Raw genomic sequence first — 16,104 nt, forward strand, 5'->3', positions numbered from 1 at the left:
CCTGGCACTGTGGAGTGGCGCAATGCTTGCTGCCCCACAGGAGTAGGCACGGGACGCCCTGTGGCTTCACTGCTACCTTGCTCCCCAGAACCATTCCCCCGACCTCGCCCACGGCCTCGTCCACGTCCCTTTCCGGGAGCCTTGCGCATTTTGAAATCCTAGTTAGAAATTGGCACTGTATACCAGTAGTAAAAATTGTGGGTGCACGTAACCCCAATATATTCTTTGAATTCCCAGTCAGACACTGGCACTATATGGCAGTAGCAAGAAATGAGGGTATTTGTATTCCCAATATACTCTTTGAATTCCCAGTCAGACAATGGCACTGTATACCAGTAGTAAAAATTGTGGGTGCACGTAACCCCAATATATTCTTTGAATTACCAGTCAGAAACTGGCACTATATGGCAGTAGCAAGAAATGAGGGTATTTATAACCCCAATATATTCTTTGAATTCCCAGTCAGACAATGGCACTGTATACCAGTAGTAAAAATTGTGGGTGCACGTAACCCCAATATATTCTTTGAATTACCAGTCAGAAACTGGCACTATATGGCAGTAGCAAGAAATGAGGGTATTTGTATTCCCAATATACTCTTTGAATTCCCAGTCAGACAATGGCACTGTATACCAGTAGTAAAAATTGTGGGTGCACGTAACCCCAATATATTCTTTGAATTACCAGTCAGACACTGGCACTATATGGCAGTAGCAAGAAATGAGGGTATTTGTATTCCCAATATACTCTTTGAATTCCCAGTCAGACAATGGCACTGTATACCAGTAGTAAAAATTGTGGGTGCACGTAACCCCAATATATTCTTTGAATTCCCAGTCAGACAATGGCACTGTATACCAGTAGTAAAAATTGTGGGTGCACGTAACCCCAATATATTCTTTGAATTCCCAGTCAGAAACTGGCACTATATGGCAGTAGCAAGAAATGAGGGTATTTGTATTCCCAATATACTCTTTGAATTCCCAGTCAGACAATGGCACTGTATACCAGTAGTAAAAATTGTGGGTGCACGTAACCCCAATATATTCTTTGAATTCCCAGTCAGAAACTGGCACTATATGGCAGTAGCAAGAAATGAGGGTATTTGTATTCCCAATATACTCTTTGAATTCCCAGTCAGACAATGGCACTGTATACCAGTAGTAAAAATTGTGGGTGCACGTAACCCCAATATATTCTTTGAATTCCCAGTCAGAAACTGGCACTATATGGCAGTAGCAAGAAATGAGGGTATTTATAACCCCAATATATTCTTTGAATTCCCAGTCAGACAATGGCACTGTATACCAGTAGTAAAAATTGTGGGTGCACGTAACCCCAATATATTCTTTGAATTACCAGTCAGAAACTGGCACTATATGGCAGTAGCAAGAAATGAGGGTATTTATAACCCCAATATATTCTTTGAATTCCCAGTCAGACAATGGCACTGTATACCAGTAGTAAAAATTGTGGGTGCACGTAACCCCAATATATTCTTTGAATTACCAGTCAGAAACTGGCACTATATGGCAGTAGCAAGAAATGAGGGTATTTATAACCCCAATATATTCTTTGAATTCCCAGTCAGACAATGGCACTGTATACCAGTAGTAAAAATTGTGGGTGCACGTAACCCCAATATATTGTTTGAATTACCAGTCAGAAACTGGCACTATATGGCAGTAGCAAGAAATGAGGGTATTTGTATTCCCAATATACTCTTTGAATTCCCAGTCAGACAATGGCACTGTATACCAGTAGTAAAAATTGTGGGTGCACGTAACCCCAATATATTCTTTGAATTCCCAGTCAGAAACTGGCACTATATGGCAGTAGCAAGAAATGAGGGTATTTGTATTCCCAATATACTCTTTGAATTCCCAGTCAGACAATGGCACTGTATACCAGTAGTAAAAATTGTGGGTGCACGTAACCCCAATATATTCTTTGAATTACCAGTCAGAAACTGGCACTATATGGCAGTAGCAAGAAATGAGGGTATTTATAACCCCAATATATTCTTTGAATTCCCAGTCAGACAATGGCACTGTATACCAGTAGTAAAAATTGTGGGTGCACGTAACCCCAATATATTCTTTGAATTCCCAGTCAGACAATGGCACTGTATACCAGTAGTAAAAATTGTGGGTGCACGTAACCCCAATATATTCTTTGAATTACCAGTCAGAAACTGGCACTATATGGCAGTAGCAAGAAATGAGGGTATTTGTATTCCCAATATACTCTTTGAATTCCCAGTCAGACAATGGCACTGTATACCAGTAGTAAAAATTGTGGGTGCACGTAACCCCAATATATTCTTTGAATTCCCAGTCAGAAACTGGCACTATATGGCAGTAGCAAGAAATGAGGGTATTTGTATTCCCAATATACTCTTTGAATTCCCAGTCAGACAATGGCACTGTATACCAGTAGTAAAAATTGTGGGTGCACGTAACCCCAATATATTCTTTGAATTACCAGTCAGAAACTGGCACTATATGGCAGTAGCAAGAAATGAGGGTATTTATAACCCCAATATATTCTTTGAATTCCCAGTCAGACAATGGCACTGTATACCAGTAGTAAAAATTGTGGGTGCACGTAACCCCAATATATTCTTTGAATTCCCAGTCAGACAATGGCACTGTATACCAGTAGTAAAAATTGTGGGTGCACGTAACCCCAATATATTCTTTGAATTACCAGTCAGAAACTGGCACTATATGGCAGTAGCAAGAAATGAGGGTATTTGTATTCCCAATATACTTTTTGAATTCCCAGTCAGACAATGGCACTGTATACCAGTAGTAAAAATTGTGGGTACACGTAACCCCAATATATTCTTTGAATTACCAGTCAGACACTGGCACTATATGGCAGTAGCAAGAAATGAGGGTATTTGTATTCCCAATATACTCTTTGAATTCCCAGTCAGACAATGGCACTGTATACCAGTAGTAAAAATTGTGGGTGCACGTAACCCCAATATATTCTTTGAATTCCCAGTCAGACAATGGCACTGTATACCAGTAGTAAAAATTGTGGGTGCACGTAACCCCAATATATTCTTTGAATTCCCAGTCAGAAACTGGCACTATATGGCAGTAGCAAGAAATGAGGGTATTTGTATTCCCAATATACTCTTTGAATTCCCAGTCAGACAATGGCACTGTATACCAGTAGTAAAAATTGTGGGTGCACGTAACCCCAATATATTCTTTGAATTCCCAGTCAGAAACTGGCACTATATGGCAGTAGCAAGAAATGAGGGTATTTGTATTCCCAATATACTCTTTGAATTCCCAGTCAGACAATGGCACTGTATACCAGTAGTAAAAATTGTGGGTGCACGTAACCCCAATATATTCTTTGAATTACCAGTCAGAAACTGGCACTATATGGCAGTAGCAAGAAATGAGGGTATTTATAACCCCAATATATTCTTTGAATTCCCAGTCAGACAATGGCACTGTATACCAGTAGTAAAAATTGTGGGTGCACGTAACCCCAATATATTCTTTGAATTACCAGTCAGAAACTGGCACTATATGGCAGTAGCAAGAAATGAGGGTATTTATAACCCCAATATACTCTTTGAATTCCCAGTCAGACAATGGCACTGTATACCAGTAGTAAAAATTGTGGGTGCACGTAACCCCAATATATTCTTTGAATTACCAGTCAGACACTGGCACTATATGGCAGTAGCAAGAAATGAGGGTATTTGTATTCCCAATATACTCTTTGAATTCCCAGTCAGACAATGGCACTGTATACCAGTAGTAAAAATTGTGGGTGCACGTAACCCCAATATATTCTTTGAATTCCCAGTCAGACAATGGCACTGTATACCAGTAGTAAAAATTGTGGGTGCACGTAACCCCAATATATTCTTTGAATTCCCAGTCAGAAACTGGCACTATATGGCAGTAGCAAGAAATGAGGGTATTTGTATTCCCAATATACTCTTTGAATTCCCAGTCAGACAATGGCACTGTATACCAGTAGTAAAAATTGTGGGTGCACGTAACCCCAATATATTCTTTGAATTACCAGTCAGAAACTGGCACTATATGGCAGTAGCAAGAAATGAGGGTATTTATAACCCCAATATATTCTTTGAATTCCCAGTCAGACACTGGCACTATATGGCAGTAGCAAGAAATGAGGGTATTTGTATTCCCAATATATTCTTTGAATTCCCAGTCAGACAATGGCACTGTATACCAGTAGTAAAAATTGTGGGTGCACGTAACCCCAATATATTCTTTGAATTCCCAGTCAGACACTGGCACTATATGGCAGTAGCAAGAAATGAGGGTATTTGTATTCCCAATATATTCTTTGAATTCCCAGTCAGACAATGGCACTGTATACCAGTAGTAAAAATTGTGGGTGTATATAGCCCCAATTCTATTGCTAGGGGACTTGCAGGGTATTTCTGGGGTGAAGGTGGGGGGGCACACCGTTGGAACGGGTATCGGGGTATATATCGGGTATACGGGAATACACTGACAGTGTATTCCATTCAGGATCCTGGGAAAGCTGGGTTGCGGCGATTGAGCCCGTCAGTGCCACGTTACACTGACAAGCTTCTCCCTGGAATTTAGCTCTTATAAGAGCTGTTGGTTGTCTTCTCCTTCCTATCCTAGCCTGTCCCTGCCTACCCAGAATCTAAGCCCTAGCTAGCTGGACGGAAACCTCCGTCCTCGGTGAATTGCAAGCTCAGAATGACGCGAAGCTGGGCGTCGCTGTTCTTTTAAATTAGAGGTCACATGTTTTCGGCAGCCAATGGGTTTTGCCTACTTTTTTCAACGTCACCGGTGTCGTAGTTCCTGTCCCACCTACCCTGCGCTGTTATTGGAGCAAAAAAGGCGCCAGGGAAGGTGGGAGGGGAATCGAGTAATGGCGCACTTTACCACGCGGTGTTCGATTCGATTCGAACATGCCGAACAGCCTAATATCCGATCGAACATGAGTTCGATAGAACACTGTTCGCTCATCTCTAATTGTGAATAATACAAAGTTTATTTGGTCAAGCAGTTCATCTTGTGCCATTCATTTTGGGACATCTCAAACCTAGAGGAAATGTTATGAAGGACACATCTATATGTATGTTTTTTTCTACACCATGAGCAGGTCATAAAATAAAAGATGTGCTATAGAAATCCGTCCATAATGAAATGTAATTTGAACACCATGAGGTTCACATACACATATCTAAAAATATTTGTTTCTGTCACAAAGATAGTAGAATTTTTCAGATGAAAAGGAGAACTTATTTTAAAACTGACCTTTGCCATATTCATAAAGATTAATATCACCCAGCACAAAATTGGGTTTTGCTTGTTTAAATTGTCCAATGTTTCATTTCAAAGCTGTTAAAATTGTATTTTTTTTTTCTTGTAGTTTATCAGTCTCTGCAAAAATATGTGAGAAAACTGTATTAAAACGAGTTCTAAAAGAATTATGGAAATTGGTGCTTAACAAAATCGAGAAGCAAATTGTACTGCCACCTCTAACTGACCAAACTGTAAGTTATCCTGTTTTTGTAGATAGTTTTTCTATAAAACCTGTTCTAATTTTAACAAAATTGGCATTATAACAAATATAGGAATATATCTGATTTCTGTAAGATACACAGAGAATATCTACATCCCTAGATATCTAAAGAGGACCTTTCATGTCTTTGGAGATGGGTGGTATTACATACTGCTAGAAAGCTGACAGTGGCTGAATTCAGCAAACTGACAACTTTGCTGATATGCTCCCCGATTCCAGAGGTATCACTGTGGTTAATTTCCCTCCACTGTCCGAATGGTGGGCCTTCAGCCTAGCGTCATCACTTAGCTATGAGGCACCCCCCTTCCCCTGCCAATACTATTCCATAACATTGTTCTGTCAGGGGGACATTCCTCACAGCCCAGTGATGACTCTAGGCTGTAAGGCCCTCTCTTCTGACAGTGCAGGGATATTGGTGCCGAAACTAATGCACCAATATCTCTGGCAACAGAGTGCATACCGAGAAAGCTGACAGTGTGCTGAGTTCAACGTGCTGTCAGTTTGCTGATGACATACTGTATATACCACGCATCTCCGAGGACATAAAGGTGCTTTTTAAAAAGAATTTGTAAACTACTTTTCAACCATCCAAACCGCCATCAGTACCTCACAGTGCCTCTTATGTGTTGTCCCCCATTGTACATAAAATGGCAGCCCTATGCCACCATCCACAGAAAAATAACTTTTATTCTGTTTGAAAATTAGGCTCTTCGCGTTGAGAGGGGACAACTAACAGAAGAAGTCAATCTTCCTATGCCCCAACCTGGCCCCTTCTATGTAATTGTTGTCCTTCAGCCTTGGAAAAATCACCCCAACTGCTAGGCTAGGGACAAGAGATGTTAATTACACTGGAGGTGCCAGTTTAGGTCATGGAGAGCTAGACGTCTTCTGTTATCTCTCCGTCCCTATTTATTTTATTTTCCCACAGATGGAAACAACAGGCTGGCTTATAAAGAAACCAGGGACAACACATGAGAGGAAATGTGAGGTAATGATGATAGTTTGGGGGTGAAAAGGACTTGGCAGGTTCCCTTTAAAATACATTTCAACTGCAAAAAAAAGTTGTTGAGAAATAGAAATAGCTAAAGGAAACAATCTCAGCAATTCTGTTTTCTGCAAAGGTGTATATACTCCATTGTTCCACCATGTTTGAACTCGCTGTGATGCCCGGGAGAAGAGCATACAATGTCTACAATTGCAGACATTTTCTGTTATTTTGACTATAGGGTTTATTGATTTTTTTTTTTATAGTTTATAGCAAGCCATATGTTTTACTTCACTTTAACACATACTTCCAACCAAAAAATAAAAAATTATTCCTCTGAACCTTAGTTAAGCAGTTTCTCTAATTAATTTGCTTTCACAATTTTTTCTTTATTTACTTTTTGGGACCAATGTACCTGTCTGGCAGATCGCATTGTAGGCCATACCTCCTCTCATCAGGAACACATTTCTATACCATACCCTCTCGCAAATTTCTCCTACTTCCAACTGAAAGGTTCCCGAGGGAGTCCGTTACAGATGGTCTGGCTATTTCTCTGCCCATCGTGGATCTGTCAGACAATTCAGAGCAACTTTATTGTAAATTTTATTCTATAAAGTTATTATTTTATTTAAACAAGCTAAAAACGTAATTCAGGATCGTGTAAAATATTTGTGAAATCAGTGATGGTGGAAGTAGCCAGGTACAAGCAATACTTGGTTTCAGTAAAAATGAAAACGTTCATCCCAGATATCTGCAGTGTTCACATCTAGAAGCAGATCTGGATTTCAGTATACTGTGTAGTGTCATGCTGTGCTAGTGCAGTTTAACTACCATTTAAAACCATCAGTATCTGATCTTGGACAACCTCTTTAATTTATATGGCTGCTGGGACAAATGGAAGACAACTTATGGAAGTTATTTAAAAAGAAAAAGTGCTAGTTTATTGTGTATTTGAGACGCCTTATACTATCTACTGACAGTTTTCCAGTATAAGTTTGTACAGAGCTGTCATTTACAATTGTGTAGATTGCAAACAATTTTTTAATGATTTCTCACAGCATCTAACAGCTTTTTATATAAAAGTATTGAGTTAAGCTATGGAAAACCATTGTCAGTCCTCTGAGGTCATCATCTCCCCTTCTATAATATACTTTCCTCAAATAGGAAAGCATAGAAAGATTGACAAATCTGTTTTCAAGAGATTTTACCTTTCTTAAAACTTGACTAGATATGTCCTGTTTCATTCACAAACTAAATTTTTCATATTAAAATTGAAATTTCCATTCCATTTAATTTCCATTGTTATTTCTACAGGAATTTTACTGCATTGAACTCAGACTAAGCTAGAATAACACTGCCTTCACACGGAGTAACGCCAGGCTTGTAAAAATCCTCATTCACAGCCGTACATGCGAGCGCTGCGGAAGGCTCCCTAACACTTCCCATTCACTTCAATGGGAGCGCTCGTAAAGCCGACGTTACGAGCGCACCCATTGAAGTGAATGGGAAGTGTTCGGGAGCCTTCCGCAGCGCTCACGTGTACAGCTGTGAATGAGGATTTTTACAAGCCTGGCGTTACTCCGTGTGAAGGCAGCCTAAGACTGCTAACATTCTGTACCATAGTAAATGCTGTTAGAATTTTAAGATGACCATTTGCAGGCCACATCTAAAAGTAGCAACAGGCTCCAAAAGAAGAAACAAGGGAAACATTCTGTTGTTAATTTTAATTTTAAAAAAAGATCTATGGGGCAAGGACAGTGGATTTCCTGAACATGAAGAGCAATATGTTTTCCATGGACCTCCTCCATAAAGTGCCAAAACAGCAATATAGTTAAAGGGGCTCTATCACTGGGAAAAGTAATTTTTAACTAATCAAATCCTTGCATAGCCTTTAGAAATGCTATTTCACACCTACCTTTAGTATGAAAATTGTCTCAGTGGTTTCTGAATAAGTCCGTTTTTAATTTTATGCTAATGAGCCTCCAGCCAGCACAGGAAGTTCCCAGCAGCACTCGTCCCTGCTATTTTCTCCTATGTGTTTGTGCAAACAGGAAGCTGAGTCATCAGCAGCAGCCTGTGCATAGGAAACAATAGGAGAGGAGTGCATGATGTATTGTGCACCAGTCTAATTAGCATATGAATAAAAACAGACTTATTCAGAAACCATTGAGGCAATCTACATACTAAAGGTAAGTGTGGAATAGCCTTTCTAAGGGCTATGCAAAGATGTGATTAGTTAAAAATGACTTTTCCTAGTGATAGAGCCCCTTTAAGTGCTTAATAGGGGCAAATATAGTGGACTAAAATAATGTGAGGTTATCGCCAAAATCTCAGTGGTTTAGGGCAGTGAAAGGATTAAAGGAGTTATCCGGTTTCTAACATTGATGGCCTATCCTCAGGATAAGTTATCAATATTAAATCTGATGGGTTTCAATCCCTGGGGGTCATCAATGCCGAGGCAGTACAAACTGTAGTGGTGAGTTTAGGTACTGCAGCGTTGCCCCATAGGGCATAGGGGCAGCGCTGTAGTACCTACATTCTCTTGTGCTGCCTTGGCCTCGGGTGTCTAACCTATGCAGATCTAATATTAATAGCCTGAAGATCATAGCAAAGGTCATGAACTCATGACTTGTTACTGCAAATATTGGGGTCATTTTAGGGGGGGGGGGAGACACAAAGGTTTACTTTGATGGTGCTGTATAGTATTCGTTAGATTAATAGAAATGTCCCTGATAGTCGAGATTAATTAATTGATTAATCTTTCCTAGAGCAGTAAAGGAACAACTTACCTATTTTTCTGGGTGGTCTAGTGTACTATAGAGATTAATGATAGCTTCCCTAGTGGTCTAGGAGAACAAGTCTATTTCTGATACCCTGTGGTTTACTCATTGATCCAGAGAGGGACAGAGATCTCCCATGTGCCCTATTACTCTGCAGCTGAATGTGATGTTTACCTTTGTGTCACGTCATACATTATATTTATTTAACACAGACATATTAATGCCTCCTTCCATGATAACTTTACATTTGTAGTGATCCATGATACAAACCCTGTCCTTCTGTGTTACTCAGCTACCACTACCGGACAGTAGAAGAGGGGGTAGAAATAGTAGGATATACAAAGTGATAGGAAAATTATAACCAAAACTTTATGAGAAGTTACCATTTTTATATTATATGCACATCATTTGTGCTCAAGCATACATATCTTTTAACTGAATATGAGAACAGATGGGACCTTATAGTAATGATGAAATGAATGGGACCCCTTAGAAGAACTATTAATACATGATTTCCTAGTTTTTAGCAGACAGGACAGTGTGCTCCACTGCTATAAACTAAAGTTGAAAATGTAGGAAGGTAATAGCTGTAATGGGTCTTATCACTGGAATAGTTCCCTATTGGTCAATTCTTCTTAACTTCCCGTCACACAGCCTTAATAATTGTAACATTAGCATTTGTGCCATTGATAGCAGATCTGTTTAAGAATTCTATAGCGCAGTACTTTTACCAGGTTGTACCCTAAAGACAGGCAATTTTATGTGTGGAGAACACATTTAGGTCATAGCTACCTCAGAGAATACATGGACAGCTTGACCTTTTTGAAGACAAATAACCAGCCTTTTTCCAAGGTTAAACTTAATAATTTATACATAGAGCCATATAAAAAAAAATAATTTAGCTCATGCAGTCCTGTCAACTCGGGTTGAATACATTTGTTCCTCATAACATATGAAGACTTGTTATTTTATTGCTTTATCAGTCCATACACCAGTCACAGGAGATATATTTCATAAGACACTGCTCTATATACTGTATGTGACATTGTGAACCACAAATTATAGCAAAATATAGCACTACTTAGATCAGAACTGGAAAGCGAATAAATGTATCAGCCTGTTTTCTGCACTGGAACTGACATTTGATGGAACATAGATTATATTTCATTGTCAGCAAACATTCCTGATACATTAACAGAGAAACTGCTGTTTGCGCTTGTATTTCTAGTAATCTTGCAAGCTTTAGGGTTGTGCTTTCTATATCTAGCATTAAATTTAGATAAAAGTCTGTTACAGAGCCATGCTAAAATTATTCTACAAGGATTTATTTATTGACACTGGGCTTGAGACCAGGTAAAGGCCCCTTTGCTCCATAAAGGATAGTAGTAAACATATGATAAATTAACAGAAATTTAGCAATACTATACAGTTATTGCCATTATTTCCTATATATTTTGCATGCGCAGAATGGCTAAGGATTGACCTCTCCATCTTTTTTTTTTGTATTGGCATACAGATGTTTCAAGATATACGACAGATATATATATATATATATATATATATATATATATATATATATATATATATACTTTTATTAGCAATATTAAGTAGATTTTCGTGATTAATGGGTAAAGGCATGAGAAGTGAGCCCTGCATCTTGCAGACATTTATGGCCTATGTGTCTTTAGATATGTCAGAATTGATTAGAGGGAGTCTATTAGAGATGAGCGAGTACTATTCGAAACTTCAGTTTCGAATAGCACGCGCCCATAGGAATGAATGGACGTCAGCGGACGGCAAAGTCTGCGTGCTGGCCGCTTCCATTCTTTCCTATGGGTGTGTGCTATTCGAAACGGCCATTTCGAATAGTACTCTTTAAAAAGGCTATTCCGCTATTCTACTCATACTGTTCCTTCTTGGATTCTCCCCGCCGTTTCTTGTAAAACCGCTTTTCTCTATTATGCAAATGGACATCATGGAGAAATGTGGGCGTTGACCAAGCTCTCCGAGCAACCCCCTGTGTCATCCATGTACACCACCCCTTGGATGCTTGTGCTCCGTCCCTCCTCCTCTTTCCAAAAAATTAACAAAACTTAAGTAGTATTATAGGTACCTACATGTGATACCACTTAAAAATATGACTTACAACAAAAAAAAATCAAGTCCTTCTATAGCTATAGAGATAGAAATAAATGTGTTAATATATTCTTGGGATAACCCCTGTATTTAATAGGATCTATGAATAGCTTTAGTATAATTTTTTATTAACAAAATGAGTTGAAAAACTAAGCTAAAATGGAACAAAAATGAAAATGTGAACAGCACAAGCGTTCCTCATGAATAAGACTGATAAGGTGTGACTATTGCACACCATGTCTCTACGAGATAAGGTTTCATTTTACATATTTAGCCCATTTTTCCTGGATCTTGTATACTCTAAGTGCCATAGATCTTTCTAATACAGACACAAAATGGATATTTTTATCATCTGTTTTAATACAAAGCCATGTGGAATGTTCCTTGCTACTCTGCCAGAAAACTCTAGTAATTATAGTTCTTAGGGTAATTGTGATATAACACATGTTAGTATTCCACTGTAGTGGGAAGATAAGCAGATGGTTGTTTAACACAAAATGGTTAGTACCGGCTTGCACTATCCTGACAGATTTTGGCATCACTTACTGTCTATTTATCCTAGCTACATTTAGTTAATAGCTGTTTGTGGGCGATACAACCAAATTATATAAGTAGCATTTTAGTATTAAATTCAATGCATCAAGCGTTAGAAGTCAACATTGCTCCAAAGCTTTTGATGAACACAAACAAGAAGGTATTTATTGTATTGTATGAGAATTTATGTTTATGGTGTTGTAGAATAGCACCATATAAATGAGAGATAATAAATAAATGTAACATAATAACTATGTAAAGTAATGATGATAGCTTTTGTTACTCGTAATGTACTATAGCAAAAATAAAAGCCTACAGTAGCTGATCCTTTTCTTCAGCTTGGTTATTTTCCCAAATACTACTAAACTCTACATCATCCACTGTGAATATAGACAGAAAGCGGACACCAAATATTACACTTATTTTGCCTTTGAAATTGAGTTTTACAAAAAGTGCAGGAAATACAGTCTACTATCCTTGAGTTACCCTGTTTTGTGTAGCCTTTTCCTGACCTATGCTGGTTTACCAAAAATGTAAAAATAGAATATGTGGGCTTTAGATGTTAAATTTGGAGATGCAAAATTGTGGTTTGTAAGTGAACATAACATACAAGATGATGATAAACTATTGAGCCTATTAGTGTTTGCGCATATAGTCTATAATCAAGAACTATCAAATACTTTCTAAATATTCCAGAATTATGCAGAATATGATTTTACTACTTTGATAGGATGATCACTTAAAGGGGCTCTATCATTGGGAAAAGTAATTTTTAACTAAGCACATACTTGCATATGGGAGCCTTCAATAGGCTATCATAGTAATGGATTGCCACGCCTGCATCTCATTATGGGGGCTGATGATTGACAAAAACATGCTGGCACTCGTGGGCCAGCGGAAAAATGGTGCCTTGTTCAGCTTTGACCAAGGCATCAAGAGAGATAATACCCGCGTTCAGTGCCAGCACCGATTGCAGTCTTTGCTGCTGGGTCTCTGCTGTATAAAACAGATGAGACCTGACTGTGATTACAGCTGCTAAGCTTCTGAGCATGTGCCATATTTAAACACATCAAAACATGTCGGGAAATGGTTAAAACACATATTCTGTCCATCAAATTCAGTAAAGAAATATACTAGATCCTTTTTTTCTTGGGAAGATAACACCTACTTTGGACAGTTAATGACGACAATATCTGTAAAGTGGTGTGAAATATCTGTCACCATATAGGTCAGTAATATATTAAATAAGATTATTTTACTGTCAGAGCTTGTGGTATTTTCTGCTCCTATTGTAAACTGTGTTTTCTCGCCTGAGCTAAGTGTTCATATGTATAGTGGGAACAGAAAACATAGTCAGACCACCATTCTGCTGAAAGGAATCTAAAGTGTGTGGCCAGCATTAGTGCTATTATTTACCTCATTAATGTTACTATGCTGCCCCCTCCCCCTAAAAGAAACTAATGTCTGAGCAGTGTATCAGCAGACATTTTCTCAAACTATCAACATCTGTTCCATTTTCTGTGGACAAAGATCAGAGCTAGAAATATTACTGGCCAGAAGGAATCTATGAGAGTAATCTCTTTATCTGGGTAGGATACACTGTGGCAGAAGTAGAAACAGAGATCCTCAGTGCAACAACTGGTCATAGGCTTTGTGATAGTCTATCACGTGATATATATATATATATATATATATATATATATATATATATATATATATATATATATATATACACATGGTATGTTCTTTTTTAATTTTCCACTTGGCCGGACATGTTCAGATATGTATGACAAGATGACCGGTTTTTGTGATATGGTGTCACAAAGTCATAAGCTATCACAAATTAGTTGCTGTGCCGTGAATTGCATTCAGAGCAGGGCAGTACTGTGAATCCAGGACAGTGCCACTAAATAAAGAATACCTGTAAAGGAAAGCTTCAGGTAGATAGCAGTTATATGTCAGGGGCCTGCAAGCTACATTGTGGCCACCATGGTGGAAGATATGGTAATAATTACTAAATTACTTATTAGACATCGTAGAAGAGTTGATTGTTTAATTCATTTATTTGTATCTATGAGAATTCAGAGGTCTCAACCTCCAGCCCACACCATACGTCTCAAGGGGAATGCGGCTGTCCTTATTTTCCTTCCTCATTTACAAATGTGTAAAGAAAGGTGAATGAATTGTTCTTCAGTGAAAGAGGTTGTGTTTCATCCGGAATTATTAAGAACAAAGAATGTGTTCTGCATGAAGTTAATGTGATTTCTCTAAACATTGTTGTATATTCATTAAGCAGTGCTTAAGCTCGGCATGCTGTTCCTGTGCTTCAATTATACCATTAAAATGTGACAGTATTAATATTCATGACTGTTGCCTTTGAATTTATTTGGATAATAAATGTGTTGTCTTTATTTCCTCCAGGGGGCTCAGATGATTTTCAGTGCCGCTAAAGACCTTGGACAGTTGTCTAAATTAAAGGTAATACTGTTAAATCAATAGTTAATCACCTGCCACGGGAACTTTATCCTTTACTATTCCTGTCTCATTGTAATCTCCATCCTGTTTCCATTCTTTCTAATACAATAAGTCAGGGAGAGGGGGATATAAATAAATATATAATGTGTGTATATATATCTCATACTAATTTCACTTTACGCATCTTTTAGGAAAGGTCAGATAGGTCAATTCTCTTAAAATGCCGCCTTGTTGACCTTTGACTGTGGGCATTTGAATTGTAGAAAAGATGATTCCAGTTCAGTTTTCCATTTTTTATTTTTTTTTTGCCCTTAGTGATAGTTTGGTCTTGAGCTAAATAAAGACATTTTCTAATCTTTACCTTTTAGGGATTGTCCAGTTTCAGACAAATATTGAGAGAAAAAAATGCTATTACTGTATAAAATGTTATACTTTTTTCCAGTATATTTTCTGTATTAATTTCTCATAGTTTTCTGGATTTCTACCTGTTGTCATTCATTCTGCTTATTTCCAGTGGATATAAATTAGTGCATAGGCATTTGATGTAAAATGAAAGACAAGTAGAAATCTAGAATATCGTTAGGAACTGATACAAAAAGAATATTGGGAAATTGTATATCTTTTCAATATAGAAACAATAACATTTGTCTTTCCATATTTGCCTGAAACTGGACAACTCCTTTAAATTTATATAAGGATACTTTCATCCTTACATCTGAGAGTGGTTGGTGAAGGCCAAGCCACTTTTTGGCTGGAAGGGTATCACAATACACAAAGATGCTCTAATGTACTTTAGCACTGCAGTTTTGCTTCATCTGTCTGAAACATTTATGCTCAGTATATTGCTAAAATATAAATTATATGCCACTGTCCAGTCAGGAATTTAGGATTAATATGTAAATTAGTTCCTTAGGGCAGAGGAATGATCATTGAATAAACTTTTGCTAAAGTGCCTACAGGAAGTCTAAGACATGCCTGTATTCAACTTAATGCCATGAGCTCAGAACCCCTAAACTAAAGGGAACCAGCATCTACTAGTTCACTCTTTATAGATATCTGTAAAGATCCTTTAAATGTCCCTCTGAGTGTAATGTAATTGTTGACATGACTGAGTCATAGATTAGATAAAAATTTACTTTTCCATACCAAACTTTATTTATATGCCCACTTGCTAGGAAATATTTCACTTAAACATATTCAGTATCATCAAAGTATGGAAAATGTGAGAACTGCAAATCAGATTTATTTTCTTAAGCTAGGTTTCTAAGTTTCTAGAGCTCAAACTACAGAAATCATCAGTTTGATATACTGTAGGTTGGAGTCCCCCTCAAGATAGGCCCGGTACTGTTATTTCATGTATCAGACACTGTGCATTGTGCTAATAAAGTGTTTAGAGTGTATAATATACATAACACTTATAACAGGTTGGTTGGTTGCACTATAATAATGTGTAATTTTAATTGAAATCCTGAGTTATTGAGCCGCCACTTGTTCTAGAATATTTGTAGAGGAAGTGCGATCATTCCCTCAAAGGTGAAGCGTTGTTGCACCTACTGGCTTTGTGGCAGGGGTGCAGTGGCGTAACTAGGAATGGCGGGGCCCCATAGTGAACTTTTGACATGGGCC

At 38.0% G+C, this 16,104-nt stretch overlaps 1 protein-coding gene across 1 annotated transcript in view; it reads left to right on the forward strand.

The window, feature by feature from the left end:
- UNC13C (unc-13 homolog C) overlaps positions 1-16,104 on the forward strand; it is a 482,392-nt gene that overhangs the window by 411,933 nt on the left and 54,355 nt on the right. The window contains exons 28-29 of the mRNA XM_075273478.1: positions 5,416-5,539; positions 14,425-14,481. Of these exons, the coding sequence (XP_075129579.1) occupies positions 5,416-5,539; positions 14,425-14,481 (181 nt within the window). The remainder of the gene's footprint in view (positions 1-5,415; positions 5,540-14,424; positions 14,482-16,104) is intronic.

This window comes from Leptodactylus fuscus, chromosome 5 (assembly GCF_031893055.1).
Source record: "Leptodactylus fuscus isolate aLepFus1 chromosome 5, aLepFus1.hap2, whole genome shotgun sequence".
Classification (NCBI taxonomy): domain Eukaryota; kingdom Metazoa; phylum Chordata; class Amphibia; order Anura; family Leptodactylidae; genus Leptodactylus; species Leptodactylus fuscus.